At 43.9% G+C, this 22478-nt stretch overlaps 1 protein-coding gene across 1 annotated transcript in view; it reads right to left on the bottom strand.

Annotated features, from left to right (window-relative positions):
• Window positions 1–22478, bottom strand: part of LOC138638263 (retinoic acid receptor responder protein 1-like) — an 82341-nt gene that overhangs the window by 14011 nt on the left and 45852 nt on the right. The window contains exons 2-3 of the mRNA XM_069727433.1: window positions 3660–3722; window positions 2952–3126 (exon numbers count right to left, since the gene is read on the bottom strand). Of these exons, the coding sequence (XP_069583534.1) occupies window positions 2952–3126; window positions 3660–3722 (238 nt within the window). The remainder of the gene's footprint in view (window positions 1–2951; window positions 3127–3659; window positions 3723–22478) is intronic.

The raw sequence follows: 22478 nt of genomic DNA, 5'->3' as shown, positions 1-22478 counted from the left end.
TGCGTATAAAAAATTATTATTATGATTGTATTAAATAACCGGGCAGATGGTAACAGTAATCACAAACCGGAAGCCCTCTTTCCACGCACGGCTGCAGGTTGGTACTTCTCTTGTGTGCCCCTCTTCACTGCTATGTAGGCATTAGTCAGGTTCTACCCATCTATGTATAGGAGATTTTCCCTTTATATTTGTACTCATGTGTTGATGGTAGCATAGCTATATGGGGTACCTTGCCATACTAAGTCTGCACTAGGCACTTTATTTGTACTTTGACTTGTACTCAGTATCTCCCTGCACTTGTTCAGTATCTGAGAGCTTCCGGTTTGTGATTACTGTTACCATCTGCCCGGTTATTTAATACAATCATAATAATAATTTTTTTATACGCATTTTGCACTGTTCTAATCTATGATGTATGCTACTTATATGTAGATATATATACACCCGTGGTAGGAGTACAATTGATTTTCCTGCTCTTCAGTTTAGTATTACGTCCGTGTGTGGCACTAGTGTCTCCTTTCTGTTTTTTTCATTGCATCCACTTATTCTAGTTTCTATGTGTATTATTTATGTACTTTTAATATAGTTCTCTCAATAAAATTGTTATTTTTTTAGCTCGAGTGTCCATTTTTTGGGGGTTTCTAGATTTCTAAAACTTAACATGGACAAAACAGAATTCATTGTCTTTCCCCCATCTCACACGACCCCTCCAACGAACCTATCCATTACAGTAAACGGCTGCCCACTCTCCCCAGTCCCACAAGCTTGCTGTCTCGGGGTAATCCTTGACACTGATGTCTCCTTCAAACCGCATATCCAAGCCCTTTCCACATCCTGCCACCTTCAACTCAAAAATATTTCACGGATCCGTACATTCCCAAACCAAGAATCTGCAAAAACCCTAGTCCATGTCCTCATCATCTCCCGCCTCGACTACTGTAACCTTCTGCTCTGTGGCCTGCCCTCTAACACTCTCGCACTCCTCCAATCTATTCTAAACTCTGCTGCCTGACTAATCCACCGGTCCACCCGCTATTCACCGGCCTCTCCCCTCAGTCAATCCCTTCACTGGTTCCCCATTACCCAGAGACTCCAGTACAAAAGCCTAACCATGACATACAAAGCCATCCACAACCTGTCTCCGCCATACATCTGTGACGTCGTCTCCCGGTACTTTCCTGCATGCATCCTCCGATCCTCACACGATCTCCTTCTTTACTCCCCTCTTATCTTCTCTTCCCACAATCGCATACAAGATTTCTCTCGCGCATCACCCCTACTCTGGAACTCTCTACCACAACATATCAGACTCTCACCTACCATTGAAACCTTCAAAAAGAACCTGAAGACCTACCTCTTCCGGCAAGCCTACAACCTGCTGTAACCACCGATTGACCAAACCACTGCACGACCAGCTCTATCCTCACCTACTGTATCCTCACCCATCCCTTGTAGATTGTGAGCCCTCGCGGGCAGGGTTCTCTCTCCTACTGTATCAGTTGTGACTTGTATTGTTCAAGATTATTGTACCTGTTTTTATTATGTATACCCCTCCTCACCTGTAAAGCGCCATGGAATAAATGGCGCTATAATAATAAATAATAATAATCTTTCAGGATACATCTGGGGCTTATCTACAGCATTACAGAATGCTGTAGATAAGCCCCTGATGCTGGTGGGCTTAGCTCATCTTCGATTTTGGGGGTGACAGGTTCCCTTTAATGTATCTTGAATCTTTAAATAACCTCATATAAAATGTATAGCATTTGTATAAAAAAAAAAACATAAAAATGCCACCAAAAGCATGGATAGTAAAAGTAAGCTATAAAAACCTGCATTGTTTTTTAGGCCAAAAAAACCCACAAAGCATCTATATATATAATTGTCTAAGGGGTACTTCCGTCTGTCTGTCTGTCCCGGAAATCCCGCGTCGCTGATTGGTCTCGACAGCTGCCTGTCCTGGCTGCCGCGACCAATCAGCGACGGCCACAGCCCGGCCGAGAATTAGTCCCTCCCTACTTCCGTCCGGTCAGTGCCCGGCGCCCGCTCCATACTCCCCTCCAGTCAGCGCTCACACAGGGTTAATGGCAGCGTTAACGGATATGGTGCCCACACTGCTATATATTACGTGGGCCGTGTTATATACTGCGTGGCTGCTATATACTACGTGGGCAGTGTTATATATAACATGACAGTGTTATATACTACGTGGGCAGTGTTATATACTGCGTGGCCTGTGTTATATACTGCGTGGCCTGTGTTATATACTGTGTGCGCAGTGTTATATACTACGTGCACAGTGTTATATACTGCGTGGCCTGTGTTATATACTGCGTGGGCTGTTATATACTGCGTGGCCTGTGTTATATACTGCGTGGCTTGTGCTATACATTATGTGGGCTGTGTTATATACTGCGTGGCTGCTATATACGACGTGGCTCCTATATACTACGTGGCCTGTGCTATATACTATGTGTCTGCTATATACATACATACATACATATTCTAGAATACCCAATGCGTTAGAATCGGGCCACCATCTAGTTTGAAATAAAATGTATATAAAAAGCTTTTGGCTGTGTGGACAGAGTTTAAAAAAAAACACTTGAAAAATCTCTTCAAAAACTCTTCACATTCCTTTCTACTATAAAACCACTTCAGTTCATGTTCAGTCTTTTGAACGTTTTTATTTTCACTTCAGCTTTTTAAAACCCCTGTAGGAAAAAAAAAAAAAAGGATGTCACTTCCTCCTTTAAGTGACACCTGATGGAAAAAGCCCCAAAATAGCCACTGTCCAAGCAAAAGGCTGCAAAGAACACTTCAGAAAAAAACTCCTCAAAAACATATCAGGAAACAAAAACTCCCCAAAGAAGGAACATTTTCAGAAGTGGTTTCCACTAGAAAACTCAGATTTTGAACACCTCGTGTGCACAAAGCCTTAGTGGTCTCACCAGGAATGTTTTCTCCAGTGATGGGTACAGTCTGAGACTTCATGAGCTTGTAGAAGTTGTAGTCATCATCGCTGGCTTGCTTCTGGATCTTAGAGTTAGAACAGTTGACATTAATGGCTGGTCGAGGTTTCCCTTCTTGGAAGAAAATGGTTGCTGTGCACAGTCCTAATTTTTCCTTTGAAAAAGAAGAAAAAAAATAAGTGGCTAATCAAACAGTAGTTGTGCAGAAATGTTGCAACTTTGGTGCTTTTTTTTTTTTTAAACCAACTTTGTGAAAACTGGGCATAGCGAGTGCGGCCCATAAAAGTGGCATGAATTACTGCAGAAATATACTCCAGTAACTGACTACAGTATATTTCTTGCAGGGCAATCGGCAGCTGAAAGATGTGCCAAATTCAAAAAGAAGCGGATGCCTCCCAATGGGTTTGGTGCCTCTTACTCCAGTGCAATCTTCATTTCGGCGGGTGCACTAAACACCAGGCTTGATGAATCTTGTTCATGAATAGATATCCCAAAAACATCAGCTATTGCGAATGCACAGGTATTAAAAAGCGCTTGTTTTCATGTTTGGTTCCCAAGCACAAGAGCCATAGTCTTTCCATGAAGGTAGAACACTGGTTATTAAGCTGCCTCTCTGGCTGTTGCAAAACTACAACACCCAGCATCTCAGGTGTAAGTAACTCAATACTGATGTAATTCCTAACTCACCCTAGTTTGAGATATTCCAGCAGTAAATTCCACGTAGTATTTCCGTCCAATTTCAGGAACAAGCTAGAGATATAAAAAAGAAAGAAATGTCATTAAAGTGAAATGTCAGAAAGGTTAGAGTAACAACAGTGCGGATTTTTTTTCCCCTGAATTTGAGATGAAAATTGGGATGCGTCTTATAGTCCAAATGTAGCTTACTGGAGGGGAAGGCGGTGGAGCAAAGGACACAGGAGCAGGGTCGCCATTGCAGCAAGCCAGCGGCGGAAGGAGTGGGGCAAAGCTGCAGGCCCTGAGCTGAGAGGAGTGGGTGTCTAGGCGGTGCAAAGCAAGAGCCATTGATATTCCTATGGTGGGCTTCAAGAAAATGTCAGCTGTGCAAGGTAGGAGCGGAGTCCTTGCTGCACACAATGATCTCCCGGCGGTGGGCTTCAGAAAAATGGTGCTGAAGGCGGTGCTTGCACAGATCAAGACCTTGGCTCTTACCTTTTGTGACCCCACTCCACCGCCCCCTCCCGGTAAGCTAAATTCGGACTATAAGACAGACCCCTATTTTCACATAAAAAATTATTTTCTTTCCTATTTTCCTCCCCAAAATTTGAGGTGCGTTATATGGTCTGGTGCATCTTATACTCCGAAAAATACGGCATATATTACAAAATGGTTTATCTTGGGATAGTAATACACAACCGCAAATAGCTGTAAAACTATAATTATATATAACTTATACTGAATTACATCCTGTATCAACGAGTAAAATTGCCTCATTTTTTCTGGACAGCTTATCAAAAAAATCACAGCCAATATTTTTTACTGACACATTGGAAAACCATAATCAATTATTATGATAAATGATACATGTCTGTGGCTCATAATTCTGATAAGTGACATCAGCTACATTCATTGTAAACGGTAAAATGCTAATAACAGTCAAAATAATCTGTATAAGTTTCTTCAGCTTAAAAAAGAACATGGATGCCTTTATTTTTTTTTAACAGACAGGGCAAAGACGTGCGCTATTTTTACAGACTGTTTTGGAATTTCTGGCAGCAGTCATGAAGTCCGGAGCTGCATTCACTATTCTACAGGTTGAATGCCAGCATAGGGATTGCTCTAGGGTGAAATCTTCATAGAGTAGGTTTTCCATGAAGTGCTGCAATGTACCGTAATCTGACGTAGGAAAGCGTCTGTCCCACTGTAGCAGGGAAGCCTAGGTAAGAGGTCACACAGGTATCGGGCAACACCAGCAGTGTGAATGTAGCACTGCTTTATAATGCAGCGGATAATTAATGCAATTTACAATGTACAAGGTTAAACTGTAAGGATTTAAAGATCTGTAATATAAAAGGAGGAAAACTGACTCGGTAGTCTAAAGTACTGATCAAAGCATAATGTGGGAATATGCAATTAAGATGGGTTCAGAAAAGTACTTTCACCATGGATTGTTCCGTAAATTTCACAACTTGTAAGGTAAAAATCTATGGTGAAACGCTACAACTCCATGAAACAATAGGAAAGCTGCTGATCGGAAAATCTGGGGCATGCCTGAAATACGCACAGGTAGTTAGATTAAGTGGTATGAAAAAAGAGAAGAGTACAGGCACTACATGAGGTTAGTGTGTTTCATGAGGGTAAAGGAACAGTAGTATAGGTGGCTGCTCATTTTATTTGATTGTGCATAGATAGCCACTACATTATTTGAACATATTTAAAGTATGAGTACCTTTTGTCAACTTTACAGGAACAGATATGATAATAGACTGAAGACAAATAACTTGCCCAATCTGCGGCTTTATCTCTAAGGCCGGTTTCACACATCAGTGGCTCCGGTACGTGTGGTGACAGTTTCCTCACATACCGGAGACACTGACACACGTAAACACATTAAAATAAATGTGTCTCTGCAGATGTCAGCGTGTTTTCATGGACCGTGTGTCTGTGTGCAAACACCTAGACATGTCAGTGTTCGTGGGAGCGCACGGATCACACGGACCCATTAAAGTCGATGGGTGTGTGTAAACATGTACCGCACACGGATGCCGTCCATGTGCTGTCCGTGTTTTTTTTCAAGCCATAGGGTTAAAATTGAAACAAATTGATTCAATACACGGACAGCACACAGACGATAAACACGTACACATGGACAGCACACGGATGGCCTACGTGCACACACAGATAGCCCCGGGACCGTTTCTTCCGGTACCGGAAATATGGAAATACCTGGACGTGTGAGACTAGCCTCAGTGACTTGTGAACAAGTGGAGTTAAAAACAGGAGTTGAAAAAAGTTATTTATATTTCAAGAGGAGTAATTAATTTTTCCTATTTAAACTTTTGTATTTTTTTTTTGTTGGGGGGGGGGGGGGGGGTTGGGGATGGACAGCAGGATAGAAGGTTTCCGTCAGTGCATTGTCTGCCATATGTCCAACTGGATATATACACACATCTGGAGTAGGAGTTCCAGGGTGACAACCTTTGTGGCATGTTACCCACCTGGAAGCTTATATTAATGATGTAGAGAAGCAAAATGAAACACAGAGGATAATTGATCATCTTGAGGGAAGCATGTACCACCCCACAGGTTTAGTCTCTGCCCTGAAACCATAATCAGGTGGGCGCTGCTATCATTCACCCTGCTTCTACCACTGCCCTCTAAAGACATCTTGTTTTAGTGAATGAGGCATCAAGACAGAAAGAGCGTTGAGCTGTTGACCAACGATGCAGGCAAGGGGAACAGAAGCAATGACTGTGGAGATGACAACTGGAGATGTGGAGAATGGGGACAGGAACAGTGATTGTGACAGCGGCGACAGAAGATGCGGGCGGTGGACACAGAAGCAGTAACTGTGGAGAAGGTGACTCAAGATGTGGGCATTATAGCCAAAATGAATGGTCATTTTTTCATCACCTTTCGTGAAATAGGATTAAATAAAGGGACGGCTGTGACAGAGGATGTGGTAAGTGACCATAGCACTGCCCCCGAATGACATCCTGTTTCATGTGATGTGATAGAACTTCTGGAGAAGTGACTGCAGGACCATTTTCCTCTGATGTCGCAACTGAGACTCCTTTTAAACAAAACGTCACAAGTAAGTAAAGAGAAAAAAATATTTAAGGATTAGCTACAAGTGCTTCTCACAAAATTAGAATATCATCTAAAAATGTTAATTTATTTCACTTCTTCAATACAAAAAGTGAAACTCATATTATATAGAATTTAGTATAAAGAAAATTGGTGGCGCTTGCTACACTATTTCCTTGCAGCAGATATTGTCACAGTACCACTTTACTGCGTCGTGTACTAAAGGTAATATAGATAATAATATATCCGCGCTAGGAGCAATACCCTTTCATTAAACAATGGACCAATGAATAGCCTGTCAAGTCTTAATTACCTATCAGCCCCACTTTTATCTATGGTTGTACCTTTCAAGCACCATATAGACCTTCAGTCTTTTTCATTCAGTTTTACCCACTGGGTGTTTTTTAATGTAAATTGCCGTCCCAATATGGATACTATAATATAAAGAATATTTCAATATTATAAGGGCGCACTTGCTAAACAAATCCTACCAAGAGGATATATGAAATCTATATAAAAGAAAAACGCAAGGAACTGTATATGGAACAATAAAGTTACACCGAAGAAACTGTCCCGAACAACGTTACCTCCTGTGATCCGGTTACTTTCTCTCTATTGCGTTGCTTAATGAAGTCCTCCTCCTATGGTCGGACCTTCAAGTGAGTTCGGGAGCTTCGGCGGGCGGTGAACGCTGCTCCGGCCGGAAGCAGCGCTCTAACACGGCCGCTATTTGTGTTTAGGCAGCGTGAAATAGCTGAAGATTCCCTGAAGAAGGAATACGTTTATTCCGAAACGCGTCGGCTTTTGGTCCATTGTGCTATCCGTAGCCGGTCACGTGTGTGCTCACGTGACTGTGACGTCACGCTAGGTCCTGCACTGTCGGGATACCTAGCGGCTAACTTTCACAGCGCGCAGCTATTTCACGCTGCCTAAACACAAATAGCGGCCGTGTTAGAGCGCTGCTTCCGGCCAGAGCAGCGTTCACCGCCCGCCGAAGCTCCCGAACTCACTTGAAGGTCCGACCATAGGAGGAGGACTTCATTAAGCAACGCAATAGAGAGAAAGTAACCGGATCACAGGAGGTAACGTTGTTCGGGACAGTTTCTTCGGTGTAACTTTATTGTTCCATATACAGTTCCTTGCGTTTTTCTTTTATATAGATTTCATATATCCTCTTGGTAGGATTTGTTTAGCAAGTGCGCCCTTATAATATTGAAATATTCTTTATATTATAGTATCCATATTGGGACGGCAATTTACATTAAAAAACACCCAGTGGGTAAAACTGAATGAAAAAGACTGAAGGTCTATATGGTGCTTGAAAGGTACAACCATAGATAAAAGTGGGGCTGATAGGTAATTAAGACTTGACAGGCTATTCATTGGTCCATTGTTTAATGAAAGGGTATTGCACCTAGCGCGGATATATTATTATCTATATCATATTATATAGAGTCATTACAGAGTGGTCTATTTCAAGTGTTTATTTATGTTAATATTGAGGATTATGGCTTGCAGTCAATGAAAACCCAAAAGTCATTATCTCAGTAAATTAGAATTTATAACACCAGCTTGAAAAATTATTTTAAAATCCGAATTGTTGGCCTACTGAAATGTATGTTCAGTAAATGCACTCAATACTTGGTCGGGGCTCCTTTTGCATTAATTACTGCATCAGTGCGGCATGGAGGCGATCAGCATGTGGCACTGCTGAGGTGTTATGGAAGCCCAGGTTGCTTTGATAGCAGCCTTCAGCTCGTCTGCAGTTGGGTCTGGTGTCTCTCATCTTCCTCTTGACAATACCCCATACATTCTCTATGGGGTTAAGGTCAGGCGAGTTTGCTGGCCAATCAAGCACAGTGATACTGTTGTTTTCAATCCAGGTATTGGTACTTTTGGCAATGTGAACTGGTACCAAGTCCTGCTGGAGGGTTAAATTTCCATCTTCAAAAAGCTTATCGGCAGAGGGAAGCATGAAGTGATCTAAAATTTCCTGGTAGACGGCTGCACTGTCTTTGGTCTTGATAAAACACAGTGGACCTACACCAGCAGATGACATGGCTCCCCAAACCATCACTGATTGTCGAAACTTCACACTAGACCTCCTGCAGCTTGGATTGTGGCCTCTCCACTCTTCCTCAATACTCTGGATCCTTGATTTCCAAATGAAATGCAAAATTTACTTTAAACTGAAATCAACACCTTGACCACTGAGCAACAGTCCAGTTCTTTTTCTCCTTGGTCCAGGTAAGATGCTTCTGGTGTTGTTTATTGGTCATGAGTGGCCTGACATAAGGAATTCTACACTTGTAGCCCATGTCCTGGATGCATCTGTGTGTGGTGGCTCTTGAAGCAATGACTCCAGCAGCTGTCCACTCCTTGTGAATCTCCCCCAAATTTTTGAATGGTCTTTTCTTAAGAATCCTTTCAAGGCTGCAGTTATCCCGGATGCTTGTGCACCTTTTTCTACCACGCTTTTTCCTTCCACTCAACTTTCCATTAATATGCTTGGATACAGCACTCTGTAAACAGCTTCTTTAGCAATGACCTTTTGTGGCTTACCCTCCTTGTGGAGTGTGTCAATGACTGCCTTCTGAACATCTGTCAAGTCAGCAGTCTTCTCCATGATTATGGAGCCTGAAACAGACTAAGGGACCTTTTTAAATGCTTAGGAAGCCTTTGCAGGTGTTTTTTTGTTAATCTAATTTACTGAGATAATGACATTTGGGTCTTCATTGGCTGTAAGCCATAATCACCAACATTAACAAAAATAAACACTTGAAATAGATCACTGTTTGTAATGACTGTATATAATATACGAGTTTCACTTTTTGTATTGAAGAACTGAAATAAATAACTTTTTGATGATATTCTAATTTTGTAATAAGCACCTGTATATAGGGAGAATGGTAGGGAATTTTAAAATAAAGCTAATTACAAAAATGGTTTGGACTTAAAGATAGGTATAATAACTTTTAAAAAATAACTATCTGAAAACCCTTTTAACAGTAAATTATACAATTCTAGGATTCCACATGTTAGTGCCAGTGTGAAATCCTAGAAATGTCCAGGACAACACTTTTAAGGGGTATGGTGTTCCAGTAAGAAGAAAAATCTATCCAACGCCAATGAAAATCAAAAACACAATCAAATCCATATAAAACAGCATATAATTACAGTGCATACCCGTATTTGTAGGAGACCTGGATACATTTAAAGGGAATGTCAGCAGGCAGGTTTTTGCTATGTAATCTGAGGACAGCATGAGAAAAGGGTTAAAAAACTGAATTCAAGGATGTGTCACATGTCTGGCTGTGTGGTGTTGTTTAATTAGACTGGTGATTATCATTGCTGTGACTAGCTGGCACACCAGCAATCGTCCAACTCCGCCCCCACAGACAGCCTGGTGTGAATGAGGGCAGCTTTTTCAGCTCTGCTGAATTGCTAAATCTAAAAACTCTGCGCTGGAACTCCTGAGTGATACATGGTTGGATTCAGGGTTTCTTTGCCTACATTATGCTCTTCTCAGATGATGTAGAAAAAACATGCTGACAGATTCCTTTTAAAACATGGCAAGCATGAAGCATAAGGGGTTATCTACTTTACAATCTCTGCATGAGCCAAGAAAAGGACAGACGAGTTGGAGTGAGGCAGGGGTGTGGTCAAGGTACAAGGGGTTTCTATGGAGGAGAAAGTGGGGGTTTAAAGTATCCCACTCACAGGACAATTAACAGTGACCCACGGAGTTTACCTCACTATGGCATCCGCCGAACAGCTGCTGGAGCATTTGTGTATGGCAGCCAGTGCACATCCCACGGACTGGCTGGAAGCACAGATGTCCAGCATCTTTGGTGGGGAGAGTGACGGCGGCGACATCATCGATGCTCAAGCAGCATCCTCACAGGTTGAGGCGTCCGACGAGACTCTCACCTGATACGGCTCCCCGGAATTAGCATCGGCGCAGGAGCTTCTCCGGGGCCCCTGCAGGTCAAGGACAGTGTAAGCAAGTAAGTAGACCCCGACCTTGGAGGTATCCACGCGGGCCATCATGGTGATTGTCAGGCAGATTGCTTGTGCTTCCCCCAAAAACATCAGAATGTCAGGCCTCATGTGTTATGGACTGTGGCTTGTTTCCAGGGGGGCCTCTGGCACAGGTGCGGCACACTGATTCATCACCCTTATTCTTCCCCCAGGTTCCATTAGTACAACACGGGTGTTCCACGCTACTCATGGAATGGACAATGGGTTGTTTTTGGCTGGGTCGCGGGCCCACCCGCAACCTGCTGGTCCATCTTTCTCATCAATCGTGCTGGTTTCCTTCAGAGTGGTGTGGCCTTTTAGGACTCAAACAACCGGAACCTTTCTACCTCCACCCATCATCTCCCTGTCGATGGATGGTTCATCAGGCAGAAATGGGGTGTCGGACGGCGCAGAAAGCCGTGAGGATTCAGGATTTACGGCTAGTGGGATCACAGCTTCTTCACAGCCTGGTGAGTACTACTCTTATGTCGTGTCCATTCCTCCCTATGTTTATGTCTCCAGGAGTAGTGTGTAGTCAGGGGGTGGGCGCCACTGGCTTAGGACAGGAAGTTGAGGGTCAGTCAGGTATGGTCAGTAACGAGGTCATAGAGGTTTTATAAAATGTCATGGAATTGCTAATTTGTTTAGAAGGGGAAGGGCAACTGCTCATCTTGCTGCATGGATTAGTGCTCAAATTAGTTGTCCGAGCGGGATTGGGGGCTAAGGCTCAATATCTGTGCAGACTGAAAAGGAGAAGGAAGATAGGATTCATCTTCATGATAGGGCGCACGGGGAGGTATACACTTGTTTTGAAGGTCCCCTTGGTGCACATGTGAAAAAAAGAAGATAGAGAAAAAATTTGGAAAGATGAGTATGTTTAAATTTTTTCTCTGTGTTCGAAAAATTCAATTTAGATAAAAGTAAATAGGACAATAGTAAAAATAGAAGAGGAAGAAAAGGGTAGATGGCACTTGATTCCTCACTTTCACTAACTGGCTTCAGGCATTTGCGATTTTGGCCAGCGTCATAAAAGGAAATGCACCTGAGAACTGCTCTCCCCTATTCCGCTATATGGATTCTATTGGAGAGGTTTATTGGGTCTATGGGGGGAAATTTAACCGCAATGCTCCCCTATCTAACAAGATTTCCTGATCAAGAAAAGGCAAGGTTGTTGACAGCAGGTTTTGTAGAAGGTTTTAGGATTCCTGCCCCTTCATTTCAAATCCCATGTGTCCTTAAGAATTTAAAATCAGCATATTAGTATGCAGTAGTGGTCTCGGAAAAATTTGGGAAAGAAGTGGCTTTGGGACGTATGTCAGTGCCATTTAACTAATCCCCTTTGTCAGACTTGATGGTTTCCCCCTTTTAGATCGTACCCCAAAAAAAGAGGCAAATAAGTTTCCGCTGATTTAACATCTTTCCTATCCCCGGGGTATGTCAGTTAATGGTGGTTTTGATACAGAGCTTAGTTTGGTAGTCTATACATCGTTTTATGAGGCAGCACATTGGTTAGAAGGTGTGGAAAAGGGGAATCAAGACTGACATTGAGTCTGCGTTTCAGCTGCTGCCCGTTCATCCAAGTAGTGTTAGGCTGTTGGGTTGCTTTTTTGTAAGGGGAATATTTTGTGAACAGATGTTTGCCTATGGGCTGTTCTTTATCCTGTTCATTTTTTCGAGTGGGTGGTTTGTGACTTTTCTGGTTTTGACTCTCATTCACTATTTAGATGATTTTGTATCAGTACCGGTAATTCTCCCTGTTGTGAGAACATTCTTAGGGTTATCGAGTGGGTGGCAAGGTAATTCGGCGTCCCCTTACCACCGGGAAAAACTGAAGGTCCGACCACGTGCATTTGTGGATTCTTATTGATTCACAGAAATGGGAATTTCAGATTCCGGAGGAAAATGTAGTGTCATTCAGGGCTGAAGTAGTCAGGGCTCAGCAGGTTAAAAAAATTATGTTGAGGGAAGTACAATCTCTGCTTGGTAGGCTTAATTTTGCATGTCGCTTTATGCCTATGGGTATGGTTTTTTGTCAGAGTTTGGCTAGTTCTACCGCTGGTGTGCAAGCTCCTCATCATTACGTTCGGCTGTCCGAAGAGCACAAAGCTGACTTGGCAGTTTGGGGAAGTTTTCTGGAACATTAAAAGGTCAATCATTGTTAATGGATGAGGTGGTGGATAACTTTGAGCTCGATCTGTATACTGATGCAGCTAGCAGTTCTGGTTTTGGAGCCTATTTTAAGCGGCAGTGGTGTGCAAGCAAGTGGCCAGAAGAAAGAGTCAGGGTTGGATTAGAAAAATATTGCTTGATATTTTCCCTATACTGGTGGCAGTGACTCTGTGGAAAAAGGGGCTTCAGAACAAGAGAGTTCGCTTCAACTGTGATTACATGGGATAGTGTTGGCAATTAATAGTATCACGCCGTTTTCACCTCTAGTGATCTCAGGAGATAAGATCTCAGCACTGAGATCTGCATCTGTGCATGCGCAGCTCCCGGCAGCCATTTTCCCGGAGTCCATCGCATAGGAAACCATGTAAGTGCGGGGGCTGGGCTTTCACAAAATGTCGGCAGAGCCCCCGCAGCACCGGACACCCGCAGCGGAGCACCGCACATCTGAACACCCCCTCATCCCAGCCTGCGGCCTGCAGCAATGCTCCACTCTTGTCTCCTCCAGCAGCGACCCTGGAACCCTGCTCCACCATGGCCGGTAAGGTATATCCGCATTATAAGACGCACCCCCATTTTCCCCCCAAATTTGGGGGGGGAAAGAGCGTCTTATAATCCGAACAATACTGTAAGTAAAGCAGCTTACATTGTAAGTAGGTCATTTAATATTCTGTTTATACAAGCCCACCATGCTTCCAGTGACAGATCATTCAGCATGCATTGGTTGACATTATTCTCAACAGCACGTGTTCTATATGTACAGGACAATGAGCTGCAGAGAGCAATGATTTTTCAGCAAGTTTAAAGATCACTGCATTCAACATATGATAGGTGCAGGCACCCTATTTACTATTTATTTGTGGGATTAATGGAAAACTAATGTTCCTAGGAACACTTGTCCCCCAATAATTGGCAGTGTAAGTCCACCTTTAGGCTACTTTCACATTTGACTCAGAGAATTCCACTTGTCTTTTCTGTCATTGGAACACACATGTGGAACTGTTGTGAAAAACAGATTTGTTGCATAACAAAGCAAAGGGGTCTCATTGATTATTATGGGGTCAGTCTGGGTTTCATAAATGTTTGCTTTTAGAATGGAGAAAAAATATTTTTTCTCAATTCTAATAATAGACATGTAACGGAACCCAAGAGAAGGAAGAATTATTAAATTAGTGGCCAACTAGAGGGCGCGCTCAATACAAGTGCGAGGAGTGAGGCCGCGCCCACTGGTTGGGAATATGTATAATTCATACATACCCTCTCTTCCCGGATATGAGTGACTGTATTACACACACACATACACACACTCACACGAGGGAAAGTCAAAATTCTGCACTCGTTATATTAAACCTTCCCTTGGACGCACTTGCATATTAGTGCTTTCTTTGTAGGAGTGGTGGAGCTGGTGGTTTGCTCCCTGACACTGTAAAAGTATTTGATGTTTATGTATGTTATAAAAGGGTAATGCTCGATGGGGCTGCATTTAGCTTAGACAGGGTTAACTGTGATGGCCGACCCAGTTTGGCAAGGGGGAGCTGAGAGCTTGTGTCAAATACAGGAAGTGACAGTTAGTAAGTGGTGAGCAGTGACAGGTGACAGGCTCAGGACAGGTGCTGCTAGGGACAGCGTGAGCCCAGAACCTCGGGGCAGCTAAATGCCAGAGAACCCCTTCGTACAAGTCCACTTTTGTCAGCCTGGAAACCTTGAGATAGACGTAAAGGGCCAGGGGCACACTCCTTCTGCTGAGCTGCAGGAGGTCTTGGACTCAAACTCTAAGAGGCGGAGTGAGATGGAATCCAGATCTACTTCTAGAAAAGAAGATTCCCTAGACCTAGAGAGGAGATAGTAAAAGGAATGTTCTACCTACACTGAGAACCAGGGCTGAAGTTGTGTCTGGTACCTGTAAACCTGTTGGGCCTTATCCTATATGCCTGCCTGTAAATACTGCCAATCACCAAGTAAAAGTTCTTTTTATGAACCTAGTGTCTCCTAGACTGATTGCCGCCCTGGTTAACAAAGAGGGATTCCTGGAGTCAGAAGAGACCTTTGGCCCTGTAGTAAGTGTGATGCACCTCACACACAGCAACACACCGGGACTGGGGCACGAGTTGTCTGTAGGATGCCAAAGAGAGTGGGGACTGAAATACGCCCATGACTACTTTGCTTGGGTATCTTACATCTGTACAAGGTCGCTGTCTCCACAGTCACTGCTGTGCTGGTTTGAACATATTACGTCAGTTCATTTCGGACTGTGAAACAAGAAACAATGGCTGCCCCACTTGTGATTTGTGGTCTGAGAAGTGTCAGGTGAGGATATTTATTGAAGACTTCATACACAGTATGGAGTAAGTGTGTATAAATCAACATACAAGTTCAAGGAAGGTTGCAGTAGTGTCATTAAGAAGGAGTCGGATGCCTTAATGACTGAGAACTGATGAAAACATTGAGCATCCACGGGAACTAATTCTTTTGGAGAAATGAGTAACAGTGGATCATATCTCTTGAAAGAAGCCCTACAAGGAAGAAGAGTCTAAAAAACACTGCCTTACTTGTCAGTAAGTCATGTCTGGTACTGTAACCCCATTGTAGTCCCATTCCCTTAAAGGGGCTCACCGGCAATAGAAAAAAAAAGAAAGAAAATGTCATTATAAATAGATTCCTAAATAATATTAATCAACACATCCCAATCCTTTTCTCCAGGTAAGTAATCACTATCGAAATAAAATGATTGTTGTCTTGTTACAGTGACAAAGATCTGCCCTACAATGTTAGGATCGGTGCCTATAAGCATGTGCAGTAGAAAGCTCTACCCCCTCCCATCATGTGTAATATTAGCGATAACAGGGGGCTGAGGTAAGAAGAGATTGATCACATTGCTGTCCACCACATCCTTCTGATGCAGATACCAAGGGGTAAGAAGAGGCTTTTCACACTATTGTCCACCTTATATATCTGGTCCAATAGTGAAGATGCCTGGGTGGCTGAGGTAAGAAGAGACTGCTCACTTTGCAGCCCACCTTGTGTATCTGATTAATACTGGAGCTACCAAGAGGCATAAGGAAAGAAGCTGCTCACACTGCTGTCTATCTGATCTAATACTGGAGAAGTCATGGGGGCTTAGATAAGAAGAGACCACTCCACCTTTTCTATTCCTATAGAATCCAATTTAACTGGCACATGGTCACAGAGCAGACCCCACTGAGCATTCCCATCTAATAAGGTTAGAAAAGCAGCCTTGATAAAGAGAGGCTCAGATTCTGTAGGACTCAGCAGCACAATGTGATACTATATTTATGTAGTCGTGTAAACACCAGCAGCTTTTATTGTTCTGCTACTTGCAGACGGAAATGATCCTCCCTCACCTCAATTACAATCACACAGGACATTTTCCTGTTTTTTTCATGCAGGATGATTGTTCATGCTGATTTTAGCTCATCTAGTTCCACAACAGGGAGAAAACTCAAGAGAAAGCATATGTTGATTACCAGTAACTTAAAATTTTATATATTTCTTACAACCATAAAAGACAACAATAACATGATTTAATAAATATCACAGTAAATGAACTACTAAAATACTTGTGGGTGCTCTAGTAAATGTAAAAAATATGTTTCATGTTTATATAAACTGTCATGATCCAGGGTTTGTTTCTTGCTATTCTCTCCCCGGTCTGGTCATGTGGGGGTTAACCTTCTTTGCCTCATTTTGGGATCTGTTTGGCTATTTCAGTCCATGGCTGTCTGCAGGCATTGCCTCATTTTGGGATCTGTTTGGCTATTTCAGTCCATGGCTGTCTGCAGGCAGCGTCAGCTATAGTTCTGTCATGATCCAGGCTGGGGTTTGTTTTGTGCTATTCTCTCCCCGGTCTGGTCATGTGGGGGTTAACCTTCTTTGCCTCATTTTGGGATCTGTTTGGCTATTTCAGTCCATGGCTGTTTGCAGGCAGCGTCAGCTATAGTTCTTGCCCCCGGCTTGAGTGACTGACCCTGTTACACCCTGATTTGTCCTCTGCCTGTTTACTCTGTTGCCCTGCCTTCCCATTCCTCCTTCCCCGCTCGTCTTGCTGTGTGCTCCCCATGCTGCGACCTTGGTATCTGACCCAGCTTGTCCTCTGATCTGCTTTTCTGTCTTACATCTCTGGCATCTCCGCTCCCTACTGGCTCCGACTTCTTTGGCTTGTATCTGACCATGTGTATTGCTGTTTCCCCTGGTACTGCGTTTCCTGTCCATTCCTGACCTGGCACCTGAGCTGCCGCACTGAAGTTGTACGCTGTGAGTGCTACCTACCTACCCCCTCCAGCACCCCCTGGGATAGGACGCACGATACTGCACTGCGGCAGCATTACATTATAGCTGACCCCTACATTTAAAGGGGATTTTTCTTTTTTTTCCCTCTGGTCATGGATCCGCTTCGTAACCTGGTGGATAAGGTCTCCAGTTTGATGCAGATGATGCGGGAATTGTCAGTGGAGCATAGGGCCCTGGCGACGTCCCATAATCAATTGCAGAAAGAGTTGACGGAGACTGTTAAGACGGTGCAGAGTACCACCACTTATGTTGTTAGTAGATCTGGTGATTCTGTTGATGTTGCCTTGCACTCTCGCAAACCCTCAGTTAAACTTCCTGACACCTTTTGTGGCGAGAAGGATAAGTTTTGTACATTTAGGAAGAATTGTAAATTATTATTTTCGCTTAGACCTCGAGGGGGGATGATTATTTCCTTACTCAGGGAGGGTCCCCAATCCTGAGCTTTCTCACTGCCCCGAACGGATGTCGCTAGATAGGTTTTTTTAGGCCTTAGGACTTATCTATGACTAACCGGACCATGTCAGGTTGGCAGGTGACACTATCATGGGTCTTGATCAGGGGAAGCTCTCAACCGAGTGGTATTGCTCGGAGTTTAGACAATGGTCTCCGGAGGTGTCCTGGAATGACTCTGCACTCAGGTGCCAGTTCCGGAGGGGACTGTCTGAACATCTGAAGGACGCTTCGGCTCTCCTCCACCTCCTAGTTCCCTGGAGGAGGCTATGACTCAGACCATCCGCATAGATCATAGACTATGGGAAAGGGGTGTTATGCAGCGAGATGCTCCTCTACTTCCGAGCAATCTTTATTTTTATTTTTATCAATCCCGACGCTACACCACATTCCGAGCCCATGGAGGTGGGGGCCACCACCATCAAGGAAAAGGAGGAGATGACGGGAAGGGAGCCTCTGCTTTTACTGCAGTAGTCTGGGACACTGGAAAAAGGACTGTCCCTCCTATCCTCCAATTCCCAAGGCATAAAGGAAACACCTATATCTTTGATAGCCTCCGTAAAGGGCACATTTGGCCTTCTGTTTCTCCTGTCATGGCGGGGTTGTTTAGTAAAAAAAAAAAAAAAAAAGATGGTGGTTTACGCCCATGCCTCGATTTTTGAGAATTAAATAAATTCACTGTATGGAATACTTACCCCTTCCCACTTATTCCTGATTTGTACAATCAATTGTTTGGGGCCAGTTGGTTCTTTAAGTTATACCTCAGGGGAGCATATAATCTCATCCGTATGTGGGAGGGGGATGAGTGGAAAACTGCATTCCTCAACTCTGAGGGTTTGTTCGAGAACTTGGTTATGCCCTTTGGCCTGACAACGCGGCAGCAGTATTTCAGAATTTTATTAATCATGTTTTATCCGACTTTATAGGGCGCTTCATGGTAGTTTATCTGGATGATATCCTCATATATTCCACTGATAAACAGAACCATATGGGTCACCTCCATGCTGTCCTCCAGAGGCTTAGGGAGAACTCATTCTTTGCTAAACTGGAAAAGTCTTCATTTTTTGTTCAAGAATAGTCTTATCTGGGGTTCGTTTTGTCTGCAGAGGGGTTTTGTATGGACCCTGGAAAGTTATAGGCTATTGTGGATTGGGTGCAACCCAGAGATCTGAAAGGTCTGCAGCGTTTTCTGAGTTTTACCAATTACTATAGAAAATTCATCAAGGGGTTTTCTCAGGTGGTCAAACCCCTCACTGATTTAACTCATAAGGTGGCAGATCTCAAAAACTGGTCAGCTCCAGCTTTGGTGGCGTTTTCTTCTTTAAAAGAATGTTTTATGGCTGCCCCTGTGCTTATTCAACCTGATTCATCTGAGCCATTTATCGTGGAGGTGGATGCCTCGGAGATGGGAATGGGGGCGGTATTGTCCCAGGGACCTACCTCGTTGATCAATTTAAGACCCTGTGCCTTCTTTTCGAAAATGTTTTCCTCTGCTGAAAGGAATTATGATGTGGGCAACCAGGAGCTTTTGGCCATCAAACTTGGCTTTTGAAGAATGGAGGCATTTTTTGGATGGGGCTGTCCATCCTATCAGTCATTACTGACCACAAGAACCTGTCTTCCATTGAGTCCGCCAAATGTTTGACCCTGAGACAGGTGAGGTGGTCTCTTTTTTTTCTTGATTTCAGTTTTCTATCACTTTTAGGCTTGGGTCCAAGAATGTGAGGGCTGATGCTTTATCTCGCAGCTTGGATCTGATATCACCACCTGAACCTCCTTCCTCCATTCTTAAGTGTGGAGTGTTGGTGGCTGGGGTTTCTTCGGCATTGGAGCAGGAGATCTGTGAGGCCCAGTCTCTTGCTCCTCTCTCTGTGCCGGATAATAAGTTATTTGTGCCGCTCCAGTATCGGTTAAGGTTGCTGCGGGAGTTCCACAACTCGGCTGTATGGGCGTCCTGGAATCTCGCCACACATAAAGCCATTGCTAGGTTGTTTTAATGGTCCTTGTTGGCCTCTGATGTCGCTGTATTTGTGTCATCCCGTGAAACATGTGCCAGCACTCAAACTTCCTGTAACCGGCCGGCCGGGTAATTGGTGCCATTGCCAATTCTAGATAGACCTTGGACTCATCCGTCCATGGATTTTATCACTGATCTTCCCTCTTCCAAAGGCAAAACTGTGGTTTGGGTAGTAGTGGATATTCAGTGAGCAGGCGCATTTTGTACCATTGGAGGGATTGCTGAATGCCGAGATGCTTTCAAAACTATTCATTGAGCATGTTGTGCGATTACATGGGGTGCCTATGAGTGTAATGCCTGATAGATGGGTGCAATTTGTGTCAAAATTCTGGAGGGCACTTTTTAAAAGGTTGGTTATCAGTCTAACCTTTTTGTCAGCCTATCATCCGGAGACCAACAGTCAGACTGAAAGGATCAATCAGTCTTTGGAGCAGATATTAAGGTGTCTTGCCACATCCAGACTGGATGATTGGTGCTCTTTGTTACCCAAGTCAGAGTTCGCTTTCAATAATTGTGTCAATCAGTCCACTGGCACTTCCCCATTCTTTTGCAATTATGGCTTTCACCCTTGCTTTGGTGAGTTTTCCCGGTTGAATTCGGGGTGTCCAGGGGCTGATTCGGCCATTCAGCATTTGGGGAGGTCTGGAGGGAGGTCCAGAGGAACATTGGGGAGGCTCAGAGCAGGTATCAATTTTTTGTGGATAGACGACGGTCGGTGGGGACGGCATTCCAGGGGGATAAAGTATGGTTATCCACTAAGAGTATTAGGGTGAGGATTCCTTCTGCTAAGTTGGGTCCCAAGTTTATTAATCCTTATAAAATTTTGGAGGTGGTTAATCCTGTTGCCTTTCAGTTGTTCTTGCCTCCGTCGCCGTGGATCCCCAATGTGTTCCATAAGGCTCTGTTGAAGCCTTTGGTGTCTTCCTCAGGTAACTCTTCCTCACACCCGCCACCTGTTGTGGTGGATGGCCAGACCGAGTATGAGGTGGAACGAGTTGTTGATTCTCGTATGCTCCGCTGTTCACTTCAGTATTTGGTCCATTGGAAGGGGTATGGTCATCAGGAACGGTCGTGAGTGCCAGCGTGTTCGGCCCATGCGAATCGGTTAGTCCAGGCCTTTCATGCTCAGTATCAAGGGAAAACTGGGGGTCCGGTGGCCCCCCATTGAGAGAGGGGTACTGTCATGATCCAGGCCGGGGTTTCTTTCTTGCTATCAAAAGATATGGAGAACAGGACGGCACTAGAGAAATACGAGCTCAACTGAGCAGGACTTATAAAAGAACAACCGAATAGCAGGTGTTACGAAAGCTGTGGGTATATGGTGCTCTGCACAAAAAGTGACAAGTACGATCCACAATGCAGTTGAAGAAAAAGAATATATGCGGCACGGCACTCACCCAATTGTAGCTGTGTATTCGTGCACTTTATTGGAAAAAATTATGTTAATACATTCATCAGGACATCAGGTATGCAGGAGGGTGCGGTAATGGAGTCAGGACTCCATTACCGCACCCTCCTGCATACCTGATATCCTGATGGATGTATTAACATAATTTTTTCCAATAAAGTGCACGAATACACAGCTACAATATATATATATTCTTTTTCTTCGACTGCATTCTTTCTTGCTATTCTCTCCCCTGTCTGGTCATGTGGGGGTTAACCTTCTTTGCCTCGTTTTTGGACCTGTTTTGCTATTTCAGTCCACGGCTGCCTACAGGCAGCGTCAGCTATAGTTCTTGCCCCTGGCATGAGCGGCTGACCCCGTTACACCCTGATTTGTCCTCTGTCCGTTTACTCTGTTCCCTTACCTTCCCATTCCTGCTTCCCCGCTCGTCTTGCTGTGTGCTCCCCGTGCTGAGACCTTGGTATCTGACCAGGCTTGCCCTCTGGCATCTCCACTCCTAACTGGCTCCGACTTCTTTGGCTTGTATCTGACCACGTGTATTGCTGTTTCTCCTGGTACTGCGTCTCCCGTCCGTTCCTGACCCGGCTTGTCTGACCTCTCTCTCGCCACCTAGCGCCCCCTGCGCTGCCGCACTGAAGTTTTATGCCGTGAGTCTTCTCTCTTCTATCTTCTCTCTCCAGCACCCCCTGGGATAGGACGCACGACACTACGATGCGGCAGCATTACATAAACATTGCAAGAACTCCCCCATTGTATCACTTTGTCCTCACAGTGATCAATAGTATATACCGTGTATATAGATTTTTTTACTCTATCCTGCATTCTCTCCTCTTTTTCTCCTTCCAGTTTTAATGTACTTCTTCTCCAGCCCTATTCTCTTCTTCTGTCCCTACCTACTCCCTGTTCGCTTTCTTAAACGGAATCTATCAGTAGGATCAACCCTCCTAAACCATCTTATGGGAAGGTATATCACAGAAAGATGAATAAATGATGCAATATGTCTTATTTTAGAGAAAAACATTTTCTAAATATGTCTAGATCTATGGGTGGGACATAAATCGCCCCAAGAGATTGCCTCCAGAGCTTATTTTCAATGAAAGGGGACATTACCAGTGTGAGACATGCAATGACTGAGAGTCTTCTCTCCTGATTTACATGTCTCACACTGGTAACTCCCCCTTTCATTTACAATAATCGCTGGGGCAGATTCTCAGGACATCCGTGTCGGGGCCATCAAAACTCATTTACATATTAAGAAAAAATGGATTTCTCTGGAATAAAATATCAGATACTGTATATTTATGGCTGTGCCTATAGAGATACTTGTCAATCACAAGCAAAACTGCCTACCGGTCTCCTGAGCATAGAAAAA

This window comes from Ranitomeya imitator, chromosome 5 (genome assembly GCF_032444005.1).
Source record: "Ranitomeya imitator isolate aRanImi1 chromosome 5, aRanImi1.pri, whole genome shotgun sequence".
Classification (NCBI taxonomy): Eukaryota; Metazoa; Chordata; class Amphibia; order Anura; family Dendrobatidae; genus Ranitomeya; species Ranitomeya imitator.
Note: the sequence above shows the minus strand (reverse complement) of the source record. Positions and strands in the feature narration are given on the sequence as shown.